The sequence below is a fragment of the Gavialis gangeticus genome, unplaced genomic scaffold (genome assembly GCF_001723915.1).
Source record: "Gavialis gangeticus isolate Ggan-Ray unplaced genomic scaffold, GavGan_comp1, whole genome shotgun sequence".
Lineage (NCBI taxonomy): Eukaryota > Metazoa > Chordata > Crocodylia > Gavialidae > Gavialis > Gavialis gangeticus.
Window position 1 is genome coordinate 514926 of NW_017728955.1, and position 20705 is coordinate 535630.

The following is a 20705-nucleotide window of genomic DNA, read 5'->3' on the forward strand; positions in this document are numbered from 1 at the left end:
CCATGCTGATTGCCCCTGAGCATCATTTCTGATGCCGGCCCCTCACAAATGTGCTCCTTGATGATCTTCTCAAAGAGTTTCCCCAGGATTGAGGTAAGACTGACGGGCCTATAGTTACCCGGGTCCTCCCTCTTCCCCTTCTTGAAGATGGGGACCACATTTGCTACCTTCCAATCATCTGGCACCTGGCCCAAGCACCACGATCGCTCATATTCTTTAAATCTCTCAAGCATTTTCTAATGATCCTTGCAACAGTAGGACACTGGCTGCATTGTTCCCCTTCTTTACCTGTGGCAGGATAGGATGTTATGCCTTGTGGTTGTATTGGGGTTGACTGTCATTTGGCTAATAGGTTATATTATGGATTGCTGTAGGATGGTTTGCATAGGGGTGATCCTGCCTCAGGCGGAGGGTTAGACTAGATGGCCTCTGGTCCCTTCAAGCCTGACTCTTCTATGATTCAGTGAAAATAAACAAGTTCTAAAAATCAGGGGAGCCAAAATAAAGCACAAAATGTGCCATGGTATGCACCATGTTCCTTTAGTACAGGTCTCCTGTGGATATACTCTATCAAGGATACTTGGGAGCAACATCGCCAGAAATGTGGATGTTCAGGTGGGTAGAAAAGGAGTATGGGGCTGGTTCTAGGAGGAGGACTTAGCTGCATCAGAAGTCTCCCCTAGCCTCATTTCAAGTCTCTGACAGAGATGAGTGAAGGTTGAGTCCTTTGCCACTGGTCCTAATAAGGCTTCTGCCATTCATGGTCTTGTTATACAGTACCTAAGATATTCATTTTGCTTGAAACCCTGGTGGATGAAGCATCCTGATTCAGGATGAACCAAGGAAAGAGTCCCAGACAGACCATGTTGTTAAGCCTGGTGGCAGCTTCGATGCTGTTGTGCACAGGGAATTGTTGATTCCATAGGTGAATACTTATTCTTTCCTGAGATACTCAACTGTAGAGTCCAACTGGATTTGTTTCTTTGCACATCTGAACATTGCGCATTTAAGGCAGTGTGTTGATTTAAGGCAAAGTCAAGGGTGTTGATGTTCTGAGACCACTTTATCAAGCTGACTAACACTGTCTCACTGTTTCCTTCCACAACCCCTTTGGCATAAATCCATTTATTGTTTCTTGTCCTGCTTTTGGAGTATAGGAGCTTTGAGGAAAAGGCCACCTTTTTGTGTTTGTAAAGCACCCAGCACACCAGGGTTCTGGTCCTTGTCCAGGGCTCTTGGGTGGTACAGTAATGACTGCAGTGGCCTGTAGTTGTGTGTGAGGGTTTGAAGTGGTACTTTTTGGTATTCCTTAAGTAAATGATTGCTTATGAACACGAGGGACCAGAATTGATGGCCCAAGATGCCCTTTCCAGTCTGTAACAATTGTTGGCTGCTGTATCACCGTATGGCAATTACACACAGTGTGGTCTGCTTTTCCTCAGCTCAGGTTCTGCTATCTCTGTGTTGGCTCGTGCCCGACCAGAGCTTGGACTTGGGTAGCTGTGTACTAAGGATGAACCTAGTTCAGATGAAAACATTGAAGATTTGACTAGAGTGGAGGTGCTTATGCCTGGGCTGGATAAGAGGCACCAACTTGGTCTGCAGGCTTCATCCTGTGTGGAGTTGGTCCACCGGTGTGATCCAGTGCATTGGCCCAGCCCCTCATGCTGGATCTGGCTACATGCTTGCATGACCCTGTGTGCCCGGATCTGGCCATGAACTGGCCCAACACTGCATGCCCAGATCTGGCCTGGTGCCAATACAGTCTAGGCCCCAGGGCCATATTATGCTGCCCACAGTGCTTTCCATGAGTCCAGAAAATGTGCGGCAATGGATAACAAATGAATGCCACCACCATTCCCCTGCTTCCAGTTTTTGAGCCCAGTCCTGCAGGCTGATGACATGGCTCCAGGGGCCAGAGCTTGGGTCTCCATAGACCCCAGGTTGAGTACCACCAGACTAGAGCAATGGAGGGGCTTGTGCCTGCTGCTTCACTTGCAGTGTTGTTGTTCATTGCTTGTGCATACTTGTGTTCTTTGCAGTCCGTGCTGATTAATCCATGTACATGCTTCCTTTTGCTAATATTATTCACAGATAAACTCAAAGCCAGCTCTGAGTCTGAACAGGCAAAAGAAGAAAAAGAAGTAACCAAGCCTTCAGTTCCTGCAGCAGAACCAAAATTGCCACCCGCTACAACAGTGGACAAACCTGGGAAGAAAACAGAGCCTGTTAAAATTCAGAAGAAGGACAGAAAAAGGTACAGCAGTAATTCTCAGTGTGTAATTGAGCTGTTTGCTGACAACATGCAGAGTCCCTGATCACATGGTGCTGGCTCAAGTTCTTATTTCCAGCTACCAAAGTTGCACTGAAAGCAGCTAAAACTACATTAAAATTCTTTCCTAGTGTGTCTTTGGAATAAAGGCAATTGCTATAGATGCTACATGACCATTATATAGTTGCGGATGGGATGGGATGTGGATCAGGAGTGGTGGCATTCTATGAAGCAGTCTTTCTATTATGTTGGTGCCCCACTGAACAAACTTGGTGAATCATGAGACCAATGTGGTAGGGGTGACTTGGGGGCTGGCAAACCCTCTGCATGGCAGTATGGATTTATATTCCCAATTTTATATGTACAGACAGTTTTCAGCACATGGAGTTCTGGAGTTGGTACAGCTGATGTATTTCTGCTTCATAAGACACTGATTTACTTGGGGCTGATGTTCCAAGTAAAATTAAGTGCAGTCCTGTGTTTTCAATCCAACCCAAACTGACAGAGACCAAAAATCATTACAGCTCGATAGTTGTTTGGTAGCCTATTAATTGGTGGTCTCGCTTGGTTTTCTGCTGAATTGATATGCACATTACACAGACCACCATCACAGCCGGTGCTAACTAGCCTCCTTGTTGATGGTCTCCTCCAAGAAGCCAAGAATTGGGAAACTGCATGTTGGCAGTGCGGTATAGGGAAGGCTACTTGGTCATACCTGTTCTATGAATGTGTAAAGATCTACAGCCTCCAGGGTTGTTAGTCTGGAATGTCTCGCCAGTACTAAAAAGAAGAAAGAAGCTATTTTATTTTTTTTCCAGTAGTCTTTAAAAATGGCTCCAGGAATCTGAGACACTACCTCATAGTCAGTGGCAAGAAGTCTATCAAAAGAACTTCTGAGGGATTCTGTTGGGGACATTAGTTTTTAGAAGGCTGTGTTGTAGTGACAAGATTAAACATACTTTCTTGCCAGGTACCCCCTTGACCAAGGTAGGTGCCCCACCAAGCAAAGCCCTGTTCATGCTGATCTGGAGGGCTGGTAAAGAAATCCCCAGCGAACAAAGAAGCAGGACTGGGTGAAAAGGATGTGCTTTAAAAAAAAGGTGTGAGGGGGGAAGTATGCACATGTACATGTGTGTACGTCTGCTTAACCTCGTGTGTGTTGTGGAGTTGTATTGAGGTATTTAATTTCCTTGAAATCTTCATAACTGTCTGTCATCTTCATAAGTGTACAAAAGGTGATCCTGATCGTTTGTTCCTTCATGGCAGCAGAGCAAAGAGGGTAGATCTGTCAGATAATGAGGAAGAGAAAGAGGCTGAAAATCTGAAGAAAAAGAGGCGGCGAATCAAGCAACCTCAGTCCGACAGTAGCGACAATGAAGGTAAGAGGGCATGACTACTAAAGGTCAAGGCTACCTGATATTCTTTTTTTTTTTTCAGTTCTGACCATGTTGCTGCTTTAGGCTGTAGTCAACAACAGAGGAAATGATTTGGAAGACTGAAAGGTATTTGTGGACCCAGAATCCACGCAGTTGGCTGCTGTTGGCACTATTGTTGTTTTGTGCTGCAAGCTACCTCAACGTACAAACTTGCGGCCTCAAAATAACTTTGGTCTTTGTGTAATTTATCTCAGATCTGGCTCTCTCCTTGGCTGCCATTTGCTTTGACTTGTGCAAAGTAGATGCTCTGATATCCTGTGAAAGATGGAGCACCCTCCTGAGTGTAGTAACTGATCATAACCAGCTTATTTAGTGAGTCATAAATAGGGTACCCCAAGGGTCAGTTTTAGGATCTGTATTATTTGTCTTGTTTATAGAAATGGTTTGGCCAACGGTGCTGAAAGCAAGACTTCCAAGAATACGGATAATTAGAGGAACTGGAGGCAAAACAATAGAGCCTGGTTCAGCGAGGTGCTGCTTGTCCTCAGCTCCCTCTGAACTTGATAGGCACTGAGGGCGCACAGAGCTTTGCAGGATTGGGGCTATAAAATGAGGAACAGCACAGCCAGATTCCAAAGGATTTGGATAATTGAGGTGAGAAATGCCTTTCAATGTAGATAACCGGAAAATAAATTAGGAACCAAGCTAGGGAATATGTGTGAAATGGAGCAGGCATCCAACAAGCTGATTGGAAAAGGAACTTGGAGGTCATTGTAGACAAATAATTGAAACCAGCAGTGTAGTGCGCAGCTGCAGAAGGGAAAGGTAAAGCAGGCAGCAGGTCATCTTGGCAAAGGAATGGTGTCCAGAACAGTTGATCCTTTTTTGCTTGCTGTATATTGTGCAGTGTTTCGGGATTGTCCATAAAATGGACAGGGACTGTAGTTGAAGCTAGAAGTGGGACAGACCCATTAGATCATTTTGTTGATCTCCTTGCCAAGGCAGGACTGCTTTTGTTGTTCCCGTTCTGTCCAGACTGGGTTTAAATGTTTGGGCTTCCATCACAACACTTCTCTTGTGAAACTGTTCCACAGACTTGTACATCTCTGGGGCACTTGTTCATGACCATCAGTGTCTTAACTTTAGCCCATTTTAGGTGCAGCTTCATGCACTGCCACGAAATAGATAGGCTAAATGGGAAAAGTAAAATTGGCCCAACTAGTCCCTTGAGATTTTCATTGCTCCTCTAAAATTTTGTATCTGGTCAGTATTGTTCTGGTAACTAGGGTGAGCAGAGCTGAATACGTTATTTTGATTTCGAAGTAGAGCCTGGCAGAGAAACCATTGCATTGCTGTGTAGCTGCAGCCCACAGTTTGATTAGTTCTCTTTTTGTCTGTCTTGTCCTGTGGCACCGCAGGATCATATTTGCTGTGTGCTCGGACTCATTTTTCATTGTGGAGAGCTCTTTTGGTGTCTCTTGTTGAATATTTGCCTTGGATCATCTGCTGAATACAGTATCCTGGGATTTCATTTGTCTTGGGATTTGTCCCAAGAATGAAGACGTTCTCTTCTTCTGGTCCTGGCCTCCATAACTTGCTCTGAATTGTTCTCCTTTTGTTTTTATCTTCTGTTTATCTTTTCTTACTCTAAAAATGGTACCAGCAGACTCTCTTCATTAAGTTGGGAACATAAGAATTGCCACCAGGTCAGATCAGCAGTCCATCTGCCCTACTATCCAGTATGAATATGTAGTTTGTGGGCATTGTAAATAGTCCTGGCATAATGCTGTTTCCCTTCCATCCCCCACTCCAGTTCACTGAAATTGGTCACATCCACCTGTGTTACAGGAATCATTTAATTGGTGTGAGTTGTTCTTAGATTATGAGACTCATTATTCTTTTGTTCTTTAAAATGCAGCTTTTTCTTTTGTCTTCTGTTTTTGCTTTTTCAGCATTGAAATAACTGAATGATTTGATTTCAAAGACTAGCCCTGCATTGCCCTGCCCTGCTAATTTAAAGGCTACTTGAGACCACTTAGGTATTACTTTGGATTCAAAACTGTTTAAGCACGGGGCCTTCTATAAATAACAGGATAAAACAAGAAAGCGCGTTTTGGGTTTTTTTTTTATTCATTGGGGTATTTGGATAGGAACAACATGTGATCAGCAATAACACATAGTATATATTCAGTATGAATTAACATAAGAACAAAAATACATTTTTCTCCAGTACTTTGTGAATCCAAACTCCTTCTAATTTAGTTTAAAAGATACTTGCTCTAAACAATGTCATCATAAGTCCTTTTTCAGACTAGGCCTTGTCTATGTAACTGGGTTAGCCTTGGTTCAGCTAAGCCCTTGTCTGCACTAGAAAGATTTGCTGTCTTGGCAAGACTCTCTCCATTGTATTTGTAGTTATATCAGTATAAAAGTGCCAATACCAGCATAGTTCATTCCAGTACAGGAAGCAAAATCATGCTCAGAGTAGTCATCAATGGCTCAATGTCACACTGGAAGGAGGTGTGAAGATGAATTCCCAAAGGGCCTTTCTTAGGTCCAGTACTGTTCAGTATCTTCACAAATGACTTGGAGGATAGAACTGAACAGGTTCGTAGCCAATTTGTGGATAAGACCCAGCTGGGCAGGGCAGCAGACATTCTAGAAGGCAGGATTAGGATTCAAAGTGACCTTGATATGTTGGAAAAGTGGTCTGAAACAAATTGGACCACATTCAGTGAGGACAAATGCAAAGTACAGCACTTGGGATACAACAATTAAATGCACAAATACAAATTCAGGAACAGCTGGCTAGGCTGTGGTAGGGCAGAAACAGTCCTGGGAATTGTAGTGGATTGCAAGCTGAGGATGAGTCAACAGTATAATGTTTCAAAATAGCTAATAACATACTATGGTGTATTAGCAGGAGTGCTGTATGCAAGTCACGGGAAGTGATTTTGCCCCGCCTTTAGCCCCACCTGGCCCAGGCGCAGGGAGCAGCCCAGGCTGTGGTGCATATAGCTGGTCCTGTAGCCCCCCAGGAGTATAGTAGGGCTGGGGTGGTGCAGAATCTAAACTCCGCTTCCTGGCAGCTTCTGGTTGTCACTGCTAGTGTTACAGATGCTGCTGGACCTGGCCCCACTGCCCATCTACCTTGCACCCACCACCAGGAGTGCCAGACAAAAAGGGTGGGCAGGGTCTCCATGAAGACCAGCTGGCACCCCTTCAGGCAGGGCACACTTGGATGGGCAGATGGAATGGGACTGCAGACAGGTGGGGAGCAGCATCTGGGAGCATACTGGCAGGTGGGGCCAGGGCTGGGATCTTGGGCCAGCGGCAGAGCCATGATCTGCTGTCCACATGTCCTTATGATGGGCACCAGTTCTGAGGGCAAGAGTGTGTGGCTGTGCCCTAGGCCCTGTCCCCACACTATCACCACTCCATGATCCCAGGTCCAGCCCCAGCCACATGTCCTGCTCCCCTCCTTCCTGCCTGCAGCCCTATCCCTTCCACCTGGCTGAGCACGCCCTGCCCACATGGGTCCGGGGCTGATCTCCATGAAGACCCCAGGATTGCTGGGTGGTGACAGCATAAGGCTAGGGCCAGGGGTGGAGCCACTTAGGGAGTTTTGGTGAGCTGTTGTGAAAATGGGTGGGAAGCTCCTGAATTGGCCCGTGACAGCTCACTAAAACTCCCTAAGTGACCCTTCAGCCCAATTAATTGCCCACCCCTGGTTTAGACAGAGGAAATCCTGCTTCAAGCACAGGGTTGAAGCAGATGACCCTTCTTACCTATTTTCTGTTAATACAGTGTTGGGGCCTGGCTGCCTGAACAAATTAATGCAAGAGAAATAGAGAAGTGGAACTGAAAGGGACCTCTAGAAGTCATCTAGGCTAGCCATCTGCCTGAGACAGGATCAGCCCTATCCAAAACATCCTATATAAATCCACTGTCTAATTTAGCAAATCCACACAGTCAACCCTGATACAGCCCAAGACCTCACACTCTAAGCTACAGAGGTAAAGCAGGACTGCAGTGGCCAACATCCTGCTGCTGCAAAGCCTGTTTAAAATATATTTAGTGATCCTAGGAAGAGGCTGTGCCCTACATTACAGTGGAAGGCAAAAAAAAACCCATAGTCCGTACCAATTTGACAAAAGGGTAAAATTCCTTCCTGACTCCAAATGCAGCAATTGGTCTACCCCTAAGTATACGGACAAGACCTTTTAGCTAGGAACCTCCAAGTTCTAAGTCCCACCAGGTACATTGGTACACCCCAGTCAAGATCCCCAGCCTTGGCTCCTGTCAATACCCCAGTGTGTCTGAGAGTGTAGCAGTAGGAGGGACAAAGATGCTTCATCAGGGGATGTGAAAAAAACTAGAAGCACAGGAAATGCCCACAGTAGAAGATAGGCATAGCTGTGCCTAGATCATTGCCAACCAATGGCTGTCTAACCTCGTCTTGAACACCTCCAGTGATGGAGAGTCCACAACCCCCCTGGGCACCTATTCCGCTGCTCCTTACTCTAACAGCGAAGGAGGTTACCTGAGGTCCAAGCTAAGCCTACTTTGCTGTAACTTCAAGTCATTGATCTGTGTCTTGCTCTCTGCAGCAAGAAAGAAAAGAGAGAAGAGAGAATATGGAACCAGCCCCACTCATGGGAGCCACAGATGCTCTGACTTGGGGAGAAGAGCTGGAAAGCACTCTGCCAGGAACTGAGGTTTGGGGTTGCATTTTGGCCAAGGCTGAAAACAGCCGTGGAGGCTCAAACAGGGTAACATATTGGAGAAAGCTTCAGCATCCTCTGCATAAGGAAGGCCAGGAGCTAATGTTTTTTGCCAGTACATTTTTTTCAGATCCCCTGATGAATCCACTCCTACTCCTCAATCCTGCTTTTACATAACCCCATCAGTAATAGATTTAGTTCTGTGGCAGGCCTTCAGTGAATGGCTCAGACTCTACATGCGAGTCTTTTGGTTGGCAGGCTGGAAAGACCCAGTGGCTGCCACCGCTGCTGCCACTTCTCCCAATGGCAGCATGAGGAGAGCTCGCACCACTGAATGTCTGTAGGTTGGTCAAACTGGCTCCCTTGTGGGCCACAGTTTGCAGCCTCCTGCTGTAAGTCATGAAGATGTTCAGCTGTCTGCAGGTTCTCACCCTACAAAACCCAGCAGTGAGCTGAGTCCCTCCTTAGCAGCAGGCATTTTCAGAAAGGGTTAGTTACCTGCTTCTGGTTTGTGTGTGACTCCTGCCAGATGCCCGCTGTTGGGAGGGAGGTGCAATAGTGAGGCATGTTCTCCCACTCGCTGTGTGCATTTCTGTCTTGCTTGCTGCAGTAGTTAGGAGGTTGAGTCCTTGTTCGAAGAACATAATTTATTGTTTAGCATTGGCAGCCAACCGCTGTTTCACTTGAGCCCTGCTTAACCTTCGAAGGTCAGCTGGCCACACGCCTGGCACAATCATAACTCTTAGCGCTGACCTAATCGGCTGGGGTAGTTATGGATCCAGCATTCGTGTTACAGCTACGCTATGAATACTGCTCCACAGCCAGCCGAGGCAGAGAGGCGGTGATGCCAAACAAGTGCTCTGGTTTGCACCCCCGGTCCAACAGTTCCAGTGTTCTTAAGCAATAGGTCAGATGCATTTCTCTTCCCCCCACATTATTTGCACTCTCTCTTTGTTCAAAGCCTCCAATGACAGCAATAGATCACTCCATTGGAGGAGACTCTTTAGAACCATTTAAGTCGGGACCAAGCCGGTTTAACAAAACTAGGCCCCTCTCCTCTGCCTGCATACCAATACGCTGCAGCCTCCCATCTACTCACAGCCACCTCCACATCTTTCACAGTGCTGCAAGCCTTGGTAATTTCTCTCTGATCTTGTGTGGCTAAGCCATGAGACATCAGTGCTGTCTCTGCCCTATCTAGAATCACAAGACTGTGTTACCACTAGTTCTCTGGTACAAAGCTGTAAAAAGTTCCATGGCATAAAGAAATCTACTAGTATAAAGATTACAGCAAGGGCAGGGTGCCTCTCTTTAGAGTTAATAGTAGTAACTTGCACTGAAACTCCTTTTAAATCCAAGATAAACAATGTCCGTCATAGCACCCATGTGAGGTAAGCCTAGAATCGATTATACCAATAGGAGAAGAGGTAAGTAGCTTCATCCCAGTCACACATGGATCTAAGTATACAGAGTCTGGAGTCCTGGTTCCTATGTCCATGTAACCTCTAAGCAAGTCACCTTGCCTCCTAGTGGGCGAGTGACTGAAACAAATATATAGCAACTAACTGACACCAATATGTTCCTGATTTGGTGCCTAAAGTTAGTGGCCTGACTTCCCTGCCTGAAGGTGCCAAGAATACTCTTTTCCTTGACAGCCATGGGGAACCGTGGTATACACCACGTTTTACAGTTGAATTACTCGTATGCCTAGTCATGGTTACATGTGTGCCTGACAGTAGTCTCACAACCAGAAAGAGTTTGCACTGGCCTGTGTAAGACTGGGGCTTGCTAATAAAATACTTAACAAGTGAGGTGTTAAATGTCAGAAGGCTACAGCAGGACTTTATCCCAAATGGCATCCATATGTCCATTTCTCCCAGCAGATGGCCCAGCGTCTTCCATATCTCAAGAGGATAGAGCTCCAACCCCTTCTCCTGAGCCCCCACCGAAGGCTGGGCTGGAACCTGCATCCACTGAGGTAAAGGTAAGTAGTGGTGACAATAGGTATTGATGTACTTTTTTTTAATGACTTTCCAAATATCTTTCTAACCTTAAGCCTAGCAACAAGGCTGTGGGTTAGGTCAAGTTCACGTCTCAAATCCATCAGACGAGTCAGTTTGTCGGAGCACGTTAAACCACCACCTCTTACCACCACATCCATTTCTGCAAAACTTAAGTGTACCTGTTTAAAAAATCTCACCCATTGAATTGTGAAGCCGTCACTCTAGGCCTGCACTATTCTGTCTTTGGGCAGAAAAAAGTAATAGGTCTCTCTCATGTCTGTGGAAATTAACAGAGCCCAGGAATGAAGGCTGGATTTGAGCGGAGTACTGCTCTTTTATTATTATTGTTTTGGGTTTTTTTACTCCTGATGTCCAGATTGGACCCAGGGAGTCATGGGCAGAGCCAGTAGTGGAATTCTCTCTCTTGGAGTGGAAAATACTCGACTTTTTCCCATAACTGCAAGTGTCATGGAGAAGGTAGTGTCTTATTGCAAGTTAGAGCACCTCTGATCTGAGCGATTGTGGGCAGTTTCACTGTAACCCCAGTTCATTTATTGCAGCAGAACCCCAATAGACCTACACAAATACTCCAGTAACAACTGTGCCCAGGGTAGGAGGGAGGGATCATTTTTACATTGTTCAATTTATGTTCTTTCCTTAGGTTTGTCTTGATCTGGGGTGAAATCTTAGCTGTTGGCAGAAGGCAGACCACAGGGCATGCTGGGAGGGGGAGAGCAGATTAAAAACAAGTTAGACCTCATTTGAATCACAGGCCTCTGGTTTTTTGACTCCTGGCCAGCATGCTCCTAAAAGCTTTGTATGTGCCCTCTGCCGTATCTCTCATGTTGCTTTCATATCCTTTAGGCTTCAACAGGAGGCAAGAAGCGGAAGCGGAGGCGTGTGCTGAAATCCAAAACATTTTTGGATGATGAAGGCTGCATGGGTAAGACTAGCTCACTTCCCATCCACCATAGCAGGGAGGAGGGACACTGTACTGGAGAGTCAGCCAGGTGGTGTTGCATGTTTTACCCTTGGGGAGATGCCCGCTACATCCCTTTGTTTTTCTTTCCCTGGGCTCTGAGGTTTTCTCTCCCCTTCCCCCTCACTCTCCTGAAGCAAGGAGCCAGAGACAATGTGGTGGAATTGTCACCAGATTTATCCTGCTAATTAGAAAGCATCTTAAGTATTTTTCTTTCATACGTCCGTTTCCTTCCCACAATAGCCAGCCCAAATGCTTCCTTCACTTGCGCTCCCTTTGAAAAAACTCCCACCTTCTAAAAGGTAGCACTAATACAGGGCTAGGTTCAGGGGTACCTTCTGGCTGGCTTGGGTAATCAGAGCATTCCACAGCTGCCTGGTGTGGGACCTTGGTATAAATGCAGAGTACCACAAGTCAACAAGGTCAGAGCAGCAAACAGCATATTTGGGGTGTGGACCTTTCCTCTTGGGGAAAGGAGGTTCTCTGTACTCTGGGTTTGGAGAGCACAGGGCAGGGCAACCCAGAAACTTCTGAATTTTATCCCTGGTTGAAATGTGACTCTGCTCCAGGTCACAGAAGGAATCAGTATCTCCTCTGGGACTATTTCCCTACCCTACAGGAGTGCTTTGAGAAGGAAGTAACTTTTTATAGAGGCAGCTGGTGGCTGGGGAGGCACAGCAGCGGCAGGAGCGCAGTGGCAGTGGTGAGCAGGGATCTTCCGCAGACACCGCCAGCAGCGGCGGCGAGGGGTGATCAGGGACTGTCCTTTTTGCAGGGGGTGCACATGCACCTGTGTGCATCCCCTGTGCATCGCCTCTGGGCTTTAAAGAGGAAAAGTGGATGCAGGTATTTTTGCATAAAGCATATCCCAGAATAAGATATACACCATTTTTGAAAGGCAGAATAAACAAAAAAGATCTTCCCTTATAACTTAGTAGCAGCAGCTAGGAAGCTGAGCCTGCTTATTATTGCTCTTTAGATGCGTCTACATGTGCAAATAAGCTCAACTAAATTTAGTGTGCATTAAGGTAATACACATTAAGCAGTTTTTGACAGGTGTCTACATGTGCAAGGATTTGGGACTAAAGTTAGTCCCAAGTTCCTCCAGTTCTGCCATGTGCCTTTGTGGCCACTGGGGGAGCTTCAGACTCCAACCACATGGCTGCCAGCACTTGGGACTAACTTTAAAACCAGGAGAGGTAGCCAGCCTGGGGCTAGGCTTAGGCCAGCCCCCCAGTGGCAGGGTAGACCTGGCACTAAAGTTGGTGCCAGATCATGTCTACAGGTGCATTAATATCCTTTAACTAATCACACCTGAATTTGATGCCTGCACTTGCAGATGTTAAATTTAGGTGTGATTAGCCTAAGTTAATGCGCATTAAGGGCGCACACATGTAGCCACACTCCGGTAATGCATGGCAGTGCGCACTCCCACAATGCATATTAACACGGCTTATGTATGTGCACCCTTTGTGGATCATATGCAGAGTTACTTTTGGTCACTTAAGCTTCTACCTGATGAAAGTGAAACTATTTCCCTATATTTTTGCTTATTTTGCACACCCCAATCTCCAGCAGCTAGTTAGGGGAAAAGATGCATGGTTTATATGGGAAAATATGGTATTCATTTGTGGCATTAAGCCTATTATGCATAGTGCCCAATTAGATGAGAAGCTAAGTGCGTCCCGTTCCTTTGATTGAGTAGATGTTAGGGAGCTCAAACAGCTCAAGTAGAGGAATGGGTCCCGTCTTTGCAAGTTTCCCAGGAACTTTATATGTCTTTTCAAAGAAACTCTAACACTAAATAACAGGCTAGAACAGTAATCAGTCTCTCATGCTGGATTTATGTCAGAGGGAAATGGGTTTGTCCAGAAACCGGTCTTTGATTTGCCTAGTTGCATTAATGGGTTGTTGCACTCCTGTCTCTAGATGAACTGCTAAGACTTTTTTTGGAAGGAAAATATTATTAAAAAACAAAATAATCCCCCCATTTTGCTCCACAACTAAGTGTTCTAATAAGATCCACCTCCAGAACTCACCACAATGATCTTTTAAAGCTTCTATTCCTGCTTTGCTTTCCCTCTTCAGCCTTTTCCAAATGTATTGGCACTGGGAAGGTTGCCACCCCTCACCTCCTCAACCATGAATTTACATGGTCTCTTGTGAAATACAGACTTCTGGTTTACAATGAACATCCACAACAGTTTTATGGAGGGGGAGTGCAGCCCCCTTGCAGTGCATTTGGAAGAGACTCCATGTTGGAAGGAGAGAGTCAGATGGGACTGCGATGCCAAAGCAAAAATGTGCACCAGCTTGCAGTCCAGCTCTTACCTGACACCATGTTGTCTCATTTCTCTCCATCCCTTCCTGGCACAAGCCTAGTAATTTTAATGTTAAATATCTTGCGGACCTCTCGGGCTGATATAAAGCATTGTAATCACTGAAATAAGAAATTCATACCCTTTTTAAAAAATGGTTGAAATAAGCCTGAACTGGGCAAAGAGATCCTTCCTTGAACTCCTAATGTTAGCTGCTACCTGCCCAAAAACGTCAACAGTTAGAAGTCCAATACTTTGAGGTGTTGCCCTGAGCGATGTTGAGCATCTGCAATGTCTAACTGAAGTTGGTGGGAATTGTAGGTACTGGGCATCAATTAGGTTCAGGCCCTTAGGATAGTAAGGCACTGGAACAAGCTACCCAGAGAGGTTATCATGAAGGGCTTGTCCAGATGCAGAAGAAAGTCAGCGTTAAGTGCACTGGCATTGCAGATTTAGCAAGCTCATACCTTCATAGCATGGAGTCAGTTATATCAACTGCTCATACTTCTGTATATCAGAGCTTCTTCATACAGGGGAACTTAATAACGCTGGTTTGGTTTTACAAGTAGATTCCTCTGTGGACAGTCTTCCTCCAGTGTAATGTGTGGTGGTTTTGTTTGACATAAATCCTTTCTAAGTGATGTAATCTAAACCAAAAGAGATGCCTATGTTGGATGAAGACTATAAAATATAAATGGATACCGCTGAATGAAGCGGATCAGCTGCATGGGGATGTGTCCCAGCTCAGCAGATCCACTTCATTGGGTGAAATGCACATTGCCCATCATTTTGCCCGGTGATCCTGTGGGACAGCGGGTGATGCATTCTCTACTTGTGCAGATGTGCCTTGAGTAATCTGAGCTACATCTTTATAAGTGAGGAAAGCCAGCTCCAGTGAGGACCCAGCCCTGAGACCCACCTGTTTGATAGTCCCAGTCCTGGGACCACACTGGGGTGTCAACATGTGCTTGTGGAACTGGAAACAGTGGAACCCAGGCAGGTGTTTCTGCGGACTGCCTCCCCTGGGTGGCTGGAGAGTGCAGGTACCCCAAACTCTCCTGCCTTAAAGCAAACATGTTAGCCACAAAATAGTAGCCACAAAATCATTCCATCTATGACATGGCTATACATTTTGGGCATCTGCAACATGACAAGGGACATGGACATCTGTGCGCTGGGCCATAAAAAGGTTTATGGCAGCACAAAGGCGACATCTTTTTACATCCTAAGAGTATGTGTACACTGGGTCATATTGGTCTAATTTCATTGGTTTAAATTCACCCTGTGAGTTATACCAGAAAAACTTCTCTGTGTAGATGAGCCCCAGGTCCCAGAAGGATAGGGGGTAGCCTTAAGCTGCTACACTTTGACACTGTTGCATTGATGCTTGAGGCTGCTCCAGCATCACTACTCCAGGGATGGGGGGAAATTGCAGCCTAACTGAAGTAGCAGTTTGGCACAAAAGCTCAAGGACCAGGGTTTGTTTAACTCTGATCTTGCAAGGTTGGTTGCTTACATCACCTAGGATGCTTTCAGGATTAACAAACTCTTCCGTCCATGCACTCAGCTTGGGCCCAGGCCTGAGAGAGAATTTCAATCCCTGCTTGTGGGAATCTGGAAAAGCAGCATTGAAATGTATACCAGCTTGCTGCAGAAATGCAGGGCAGCAGAGCAGAGGTCCATCTGCAGTTGCTAGGTTCTCTGCTTTATGGACAGCCTCTTTCAGCCTGCTGCCTTCTCCAGGGCAAACCCTCCAGAAGTGGCTGTACACAGCTGGATAAATGTCTCAGGCTGAGTAACACTGTGCAAAAAGCAAAGGTGCGTAATGGGTCAGCTAGGAATAAAATAGCTCCTTAAGGCTGCTAGATGTGTTTGAATATCCAGTCTCACAAAGGAGCAGGGATTAGTACCACAGAGATTAGACTGCATTTCTCTTCACACTCCTGTACAGAAGGCCTTGTTTGCTTTGATGTGTTGATACAACCAAGAGCCAGTTTTCTGGAAGTGGTGAAGTTCAGACGGCTGTAGAAAAGAGGGCAGACGTGAAAGAAAAATGGTTCACTGGAAAAATACCAAAAATATTAGTGTGTAGCAGCTGACTGGTTCTATCACTGAAGTTGACTCCAAATCTATTTTAGTAAGTGTTTTTTTTTATAGACCTCAGCCCTCCAGCACTGACAGCAGTGGTGGGGTTGCTAAATGGATCCCTTCCTTATGACTGATTTCAGATTCCTACGATTTTTACCCTTCAGTCAAGTAGCCACGTAGCTAGAGTCCACGACTCTCTAAATTATTAGAACTTCCCTCAGAGACCACCTGAAAGCTGTAATATAGAGAGGTGGAGCTCTTTGTCGCATTTCAGAAATGCCATACACTTGCAGCACCTGGTGAGGTCTGATTTCATGTTGAAACCTTACTTATTGTCTGAAAACCCCCAGTAAGATTTGTGGGTGCTTGGAAGCTGGTAAAACCAGGGTGTCTGAGTAGCATGTTATCTATAAGGAATGGTGGAAAATGTGCATTTCCACACAGAAGACCTTAGTTGTGTCATTGTGGGAGCATTTGCTATTGAGTTGGGAGGCAGTCAGTGTCTGAAAACACGGCAGCGGTGACTTCTCCTGGTCTACGTGGAGCAGATTGATGCCTTAAGGTCTGTTACAAATTGACCTTAGGCTTTTTTGTAACGAAGTCTTTGCTATTGTTGGCACCCTAAAGGTTGGAGGCATTGGAGGCATCATTTCTCACTTACAACACACCCCCAAATAAAACATGCACCTATTTTTTTTGGAGGGCAGAATGTAAAAAAACAAACCAACAAAAAGACCCATTTTTCCAGAATCATGGCTGACAGCGTGACATAATGTGTCCAGGAAGTGTGGCATCAGGAACTTCCTTGTGTGACCAACGGTCTCATGCAGTGACACACTTCCTGGATGCTATGTTTCCAGGAGGACTTACTCTGTCACACAAGGATAGGGGCTAGACCCTTGCAAAGTGCAGTAGCAAACCATTACATCTTTACCGTAAATAGCTCGTTTACATAAATTCCAGTAAATACAGTGTTTTTTCCGCATCACAAGCCTCATCAAGAGACTACCAACAGCTTGCTGTGTTGGGCTGAGCTTTGTAGCTTGTGCTGATAGCTGTGGCTGCAGGAGGGTTGATGTAAACCTCCACCTCTTCAGTTTGCTGAGCAGACACGCACAGCAGCTCCCTTGACAGCTGCAGCCTCTCCAGTAGTTTTCTTTCTTCAGTCAAGAAAACTGCTTTGCCACTTCAAACATGCACCACAATTTGTGTGGGGGGGCTGATCTTGGCAAAGGCGAAGGCGTGCATTGTATGTGAGAAAACATGGTATATGGAAACTGAGCTGTTGCCCCTCCGATGGATATGATCATTTCCCCCTGCACAGCAGAGACGTAGGGAACCTGCCTGTGGTGCACATGATCTGTGGATGAATGTGGCCATGGCTTAAGGACCTAAATCTGGTTCTCCAACTTTTGGAACTCCAGGAACCCCTTACAGGACTTGAGGCACCCCTGCGTAGCTTCTGAGAGTTGAGTGGCACCCAATTTGAAAAACTAATGTATATTACCTCCTTGCAGAGAGGCTGGGCAGTGGGGTGTGGGATTATCCAGGCAGGGGCAAGCCTGAGCCTGTGCTTATCTGCTTAATTTATCTGCTGATCTCCTCATACCTTGCTCATACCTCATAGCACCCTTCACAGGATCTGTGCTCACATTGTGCCCCTTCCGCCCATCCCAACCACTCCTTCAGTTGGGGATGGTTGTTGGGCTAGATGGTTGTTGGTCGGACCTCCTTATGTTCTTGTAAGGGCCCAAGTAGACAGGAGGTTGCTATCCTCCATGAGATCCAATGCAAAGGTTTAACCTAAACTGTTCCTGATGCCTTCCCTTTCCAGTGACCGAAAAGGTTTATGAGAGCGAATCCTGTACTGACAGCGAGGAGGAATTCAGTAAAGCGAAGCCAGCAGCTCTGCACAGGCAGTCTACGGTGCCTGTGAAGAAGGATCCCAAGGAGGACCAGAGGGGCCCAAAGAAAGGGGCAACCACTGCCAGCAAAGCCAATAAACAAGTCTCCATCATGGGCTTCTTCCAGAAGAAATGAGGTGAACCTCTCCCCTCAATCCCTGGTTAGCTGGGAGATGTCACGTCCTCATTGGAGCAGAACAGCCAACAGGCTTTCCTGATGTGCAGTATCTTGCTTACCATGTAAGTGAGCTCGTCGGACCGGAAAACCCGTGTATCCGTTATGCTTATTTTCAGCCATCTCTACGACCCTGTATAGAAAGCCACAGCTAAAAGCAAACTGGAGACAAATGTTTGGCCGGCGCTTGACTTGTTTACATTCTGACATTTTTATTTTATTTTAAGCCTGGCCTTTGATGTGCTCAGTGCCAAAGCCTGTTTCCCGAGTGGTAGATGGACTAAGTAAGCAGTCATTTTATGACATCGCTTTGAATTTTTTCTGTCCCCTCCTCCCCATTGGTCTAAACCTTCATCACAATTAAAAGCTGTGATGTGCAAGCGCCCAAGGACCTGTTACGAATACCGAACATCTGCTTCAGCTTTCCCTGGATGTAACGGACTTGATTTTCCCCCCAAGACTGGTAAATAGTTTTCTATTTCTGTTTCTTCTAATCTTACATTGGACGTCGTACTACACATAAAATTCTCCTAATCTTTTCTTCCTTGAGTACATCCTCTGTAAAGTGCTTGGATTTCTAATTATAGACCATGACGTTACTTGTGCTCTGTCACTCTTTGCAAAAACATCATTAAGGCTTCCCACACAGTTGGATGCAGCGTAACTGGGGGTTGGCCATGGCTGCCTGTGGAAAGGAACTGGATATTCAGCTCTACAAGTGGGTGCCTCGTGACTCAGTGGGGATTGTGTTTGGGGATTGTCACTGTGACAGTGTCAGTGTACCTGCTAGCACCATGGGAGAAATAGGCAACTCCTTCCTCATTGGCTTTTATTTGTTTCCAATACTGTGGGCACATACTATGCACAATTTGAAGTTGTTTTTCTTCTTTAACTCCAATAGTCTGTCTGAATGCCTCATAACAAAATATTGGCCCTAAGGAACTCATAACTGATATTGTGCTAAGTATTGAAGTCTAGATTATCCAAAGCAACTAATGAATTCAAGCACCTTTTTGGGTGCCCAGCTGGGAAAATAGGGCCCTTTTGAGGTGCATCAGAATGAGCACCTGGCATGTCCTGAAAACCCACCCTCAGTTCAGTGTCTCAAATGGGGCCAGTTTCCATAAAGGTAAGTAAAAGAGTGAGGGCGTGAACCAAGGAATGTGTTCAGTGCTCAGGCTGAAGGTGTTTTTAGATGCATCAGTAAAGAAGCTATAATTAATCCTGGCATTGCTATAAGACCATTTCTGTTGGTAGATCAAGATGCTGAACAATGGAAATTTAACGCGCCTCCTGACAAACTCCCCCAAATCACCCGCTCTTTCACCTAAACGAAAGCAAATGCTCTCAGCAGCTGCTTCTGCTGCAGAGTGAATGGTTTTACTACAATTAGCAGTCTATAAATTAAGATTAAGTGATCTGGATTAAAACGGAGAAGCTCCATTTAATTGCTTTAAACACTCCCCCTTCCCCACCCCGGCTTTCCCCCACAGGGGACTGTAAGAAAGCTAGCAATGGGGAGGGGTGAAGTGTGGCACTATATCCATAGGTATCAGAAATGGAGCCTGATGCCACAAACTGGATGCAGTTTGACATTCTTGGGATGTGTTTTAATGGTGATGGGGGCAGCCTTTAGAAGAGAATGGGAAGCCTTGTATTAACTTTTTGTATCTTTTGCAGAAAAATAAGCACTTCAGTGTTTCTATCTTTCTTGTTACCTTTGGAAGTATATTCTGAAGAGTACCATTAAGCAATAAAATCCTATAAATGTTTGCCACCTTTTGTTGCTGCTTATTCTAGGGGAATTGTGTTACTTCCCAGTCTTCTCTAATGACCATTCAGATGAATTTCACCATGTGTAAGGAATCTTGGAGACCGTCAAAGGATATGAACAGGTGAATGCAGAGGGAATTACTAACGAGGCGCACACACAAGCTGGGAAGTCAGAAGGTGCTCAGAGAGAGCCCCTTTTAATATTTCAGCACTCTATTGAATGCAGTGAAGTGCTGGGAAATGCATGCACTGGCTTTTCCCTTCCCACCCTAGAGGAGAAAAGGGCATCTTCTGGCTTAGTTACCTCTGTAAGTTCTGAATGGCGTCTTGGTGTGTTTGCTGTCATTCTCCGGTTCTTGGCTTTGTTCTTGGCTCCACCACCACCACTTCCTTTTACCGTTGTTGGTCAGTCCCTTTGTGGGTCTTTGCCTGAGTGACTCTAGGAAAATGTGTGGCAACACTCGGCAAGCTGCATGGGCGCCACTAGGAGTGGAATGCGCAAGCACGAGTTAGGCCTGTGTTCTGGATACAGCGAATGGGGAGAGCGAGGTGTCTTGGACTGGGATTGCTAAGGTTGGGAACACCTACCACAGCCACTGGGAAGTGCCAGGGTCAGGGCTGGGTCTCCCTTCCCTGACTGACCTGACACGTCTTGCAGCCCAGTGTCGGGCACCTGTGCGAGAGCAGGCTTTGCTGCCAAAACTGTCTCCTGGACTCGGACACCTGAGTTATCCCTTTGGGCACAGGAGAAGAACTTGGTTTTCATAGATTCATAGATGCTAGGATCGGAAGAGACCTCAACAGATCACTGAGCCCGACCCCCTGCCTAGGCAGGAAAGAGTGATGGGTTCAGATGACGCCAGCCAGATGCCTATCTAGCCTCCTCTTGAAGACCCCCAAGGTAGGGGAGTTCTTTTCTTTGAAAACCCAGCTGGAGAAGGAGATGACATCCACCTTGTATGTGATAGCCTAGTGATTAGAGCACTTCTCAAGAAGTGAGAGACCTGGGGTCTAGGCCTTTCTCAGCCTGCCAGTGTCCAAGCTCATCTCTCCTCCTATCTCTCAGGAAAGTACCCTAACCACTGGGCCTTGG

The 20705-nt window shown here is 46.0% G+C and overlaps 1 protein-coding gene across 5 annotated transcripts in view; it reads left to right on the top strand.

The window, feature by feature from the left end:
* The window catches only part of POLD3 (DNA polymerase delta 3, accessory subunit), a 36866-nt gene extending 17252 nt beyond the window's left edge, over positions 1–19614 (top strand). For 3 of the 5 annotated variants that reach the window (XM_019511570.1, XM_019509234.1, XM_019512332.1), the window contains exons 8-12: positions 2095–2257; positions 3539–3651; positions 10253–10356; positions 11240–11318; positions 17595–19614. In XM_019511570.1, the coding sequence (XP_019367115.1) occupies positions 2095–2257; positions 3539–3651; positions 10253–10356; positions 11240–11318; positions 17595–17800 (665 nt within the window). In that variant the 3' untranslated portion in view covers positions 17801–19614. The remainder of the gene's footprint in view (positions 1–2094; positions 2258–3538; positions 3652–10252; positions 10357–11239; positions 11319–17594) is intronic. The other 2 variants (XM_019509989.1, XM_019510795.1) reach the window with 2 other exon arrangements.
* Positions 19615–20705: the final 1091 nt, after the last annotated feature.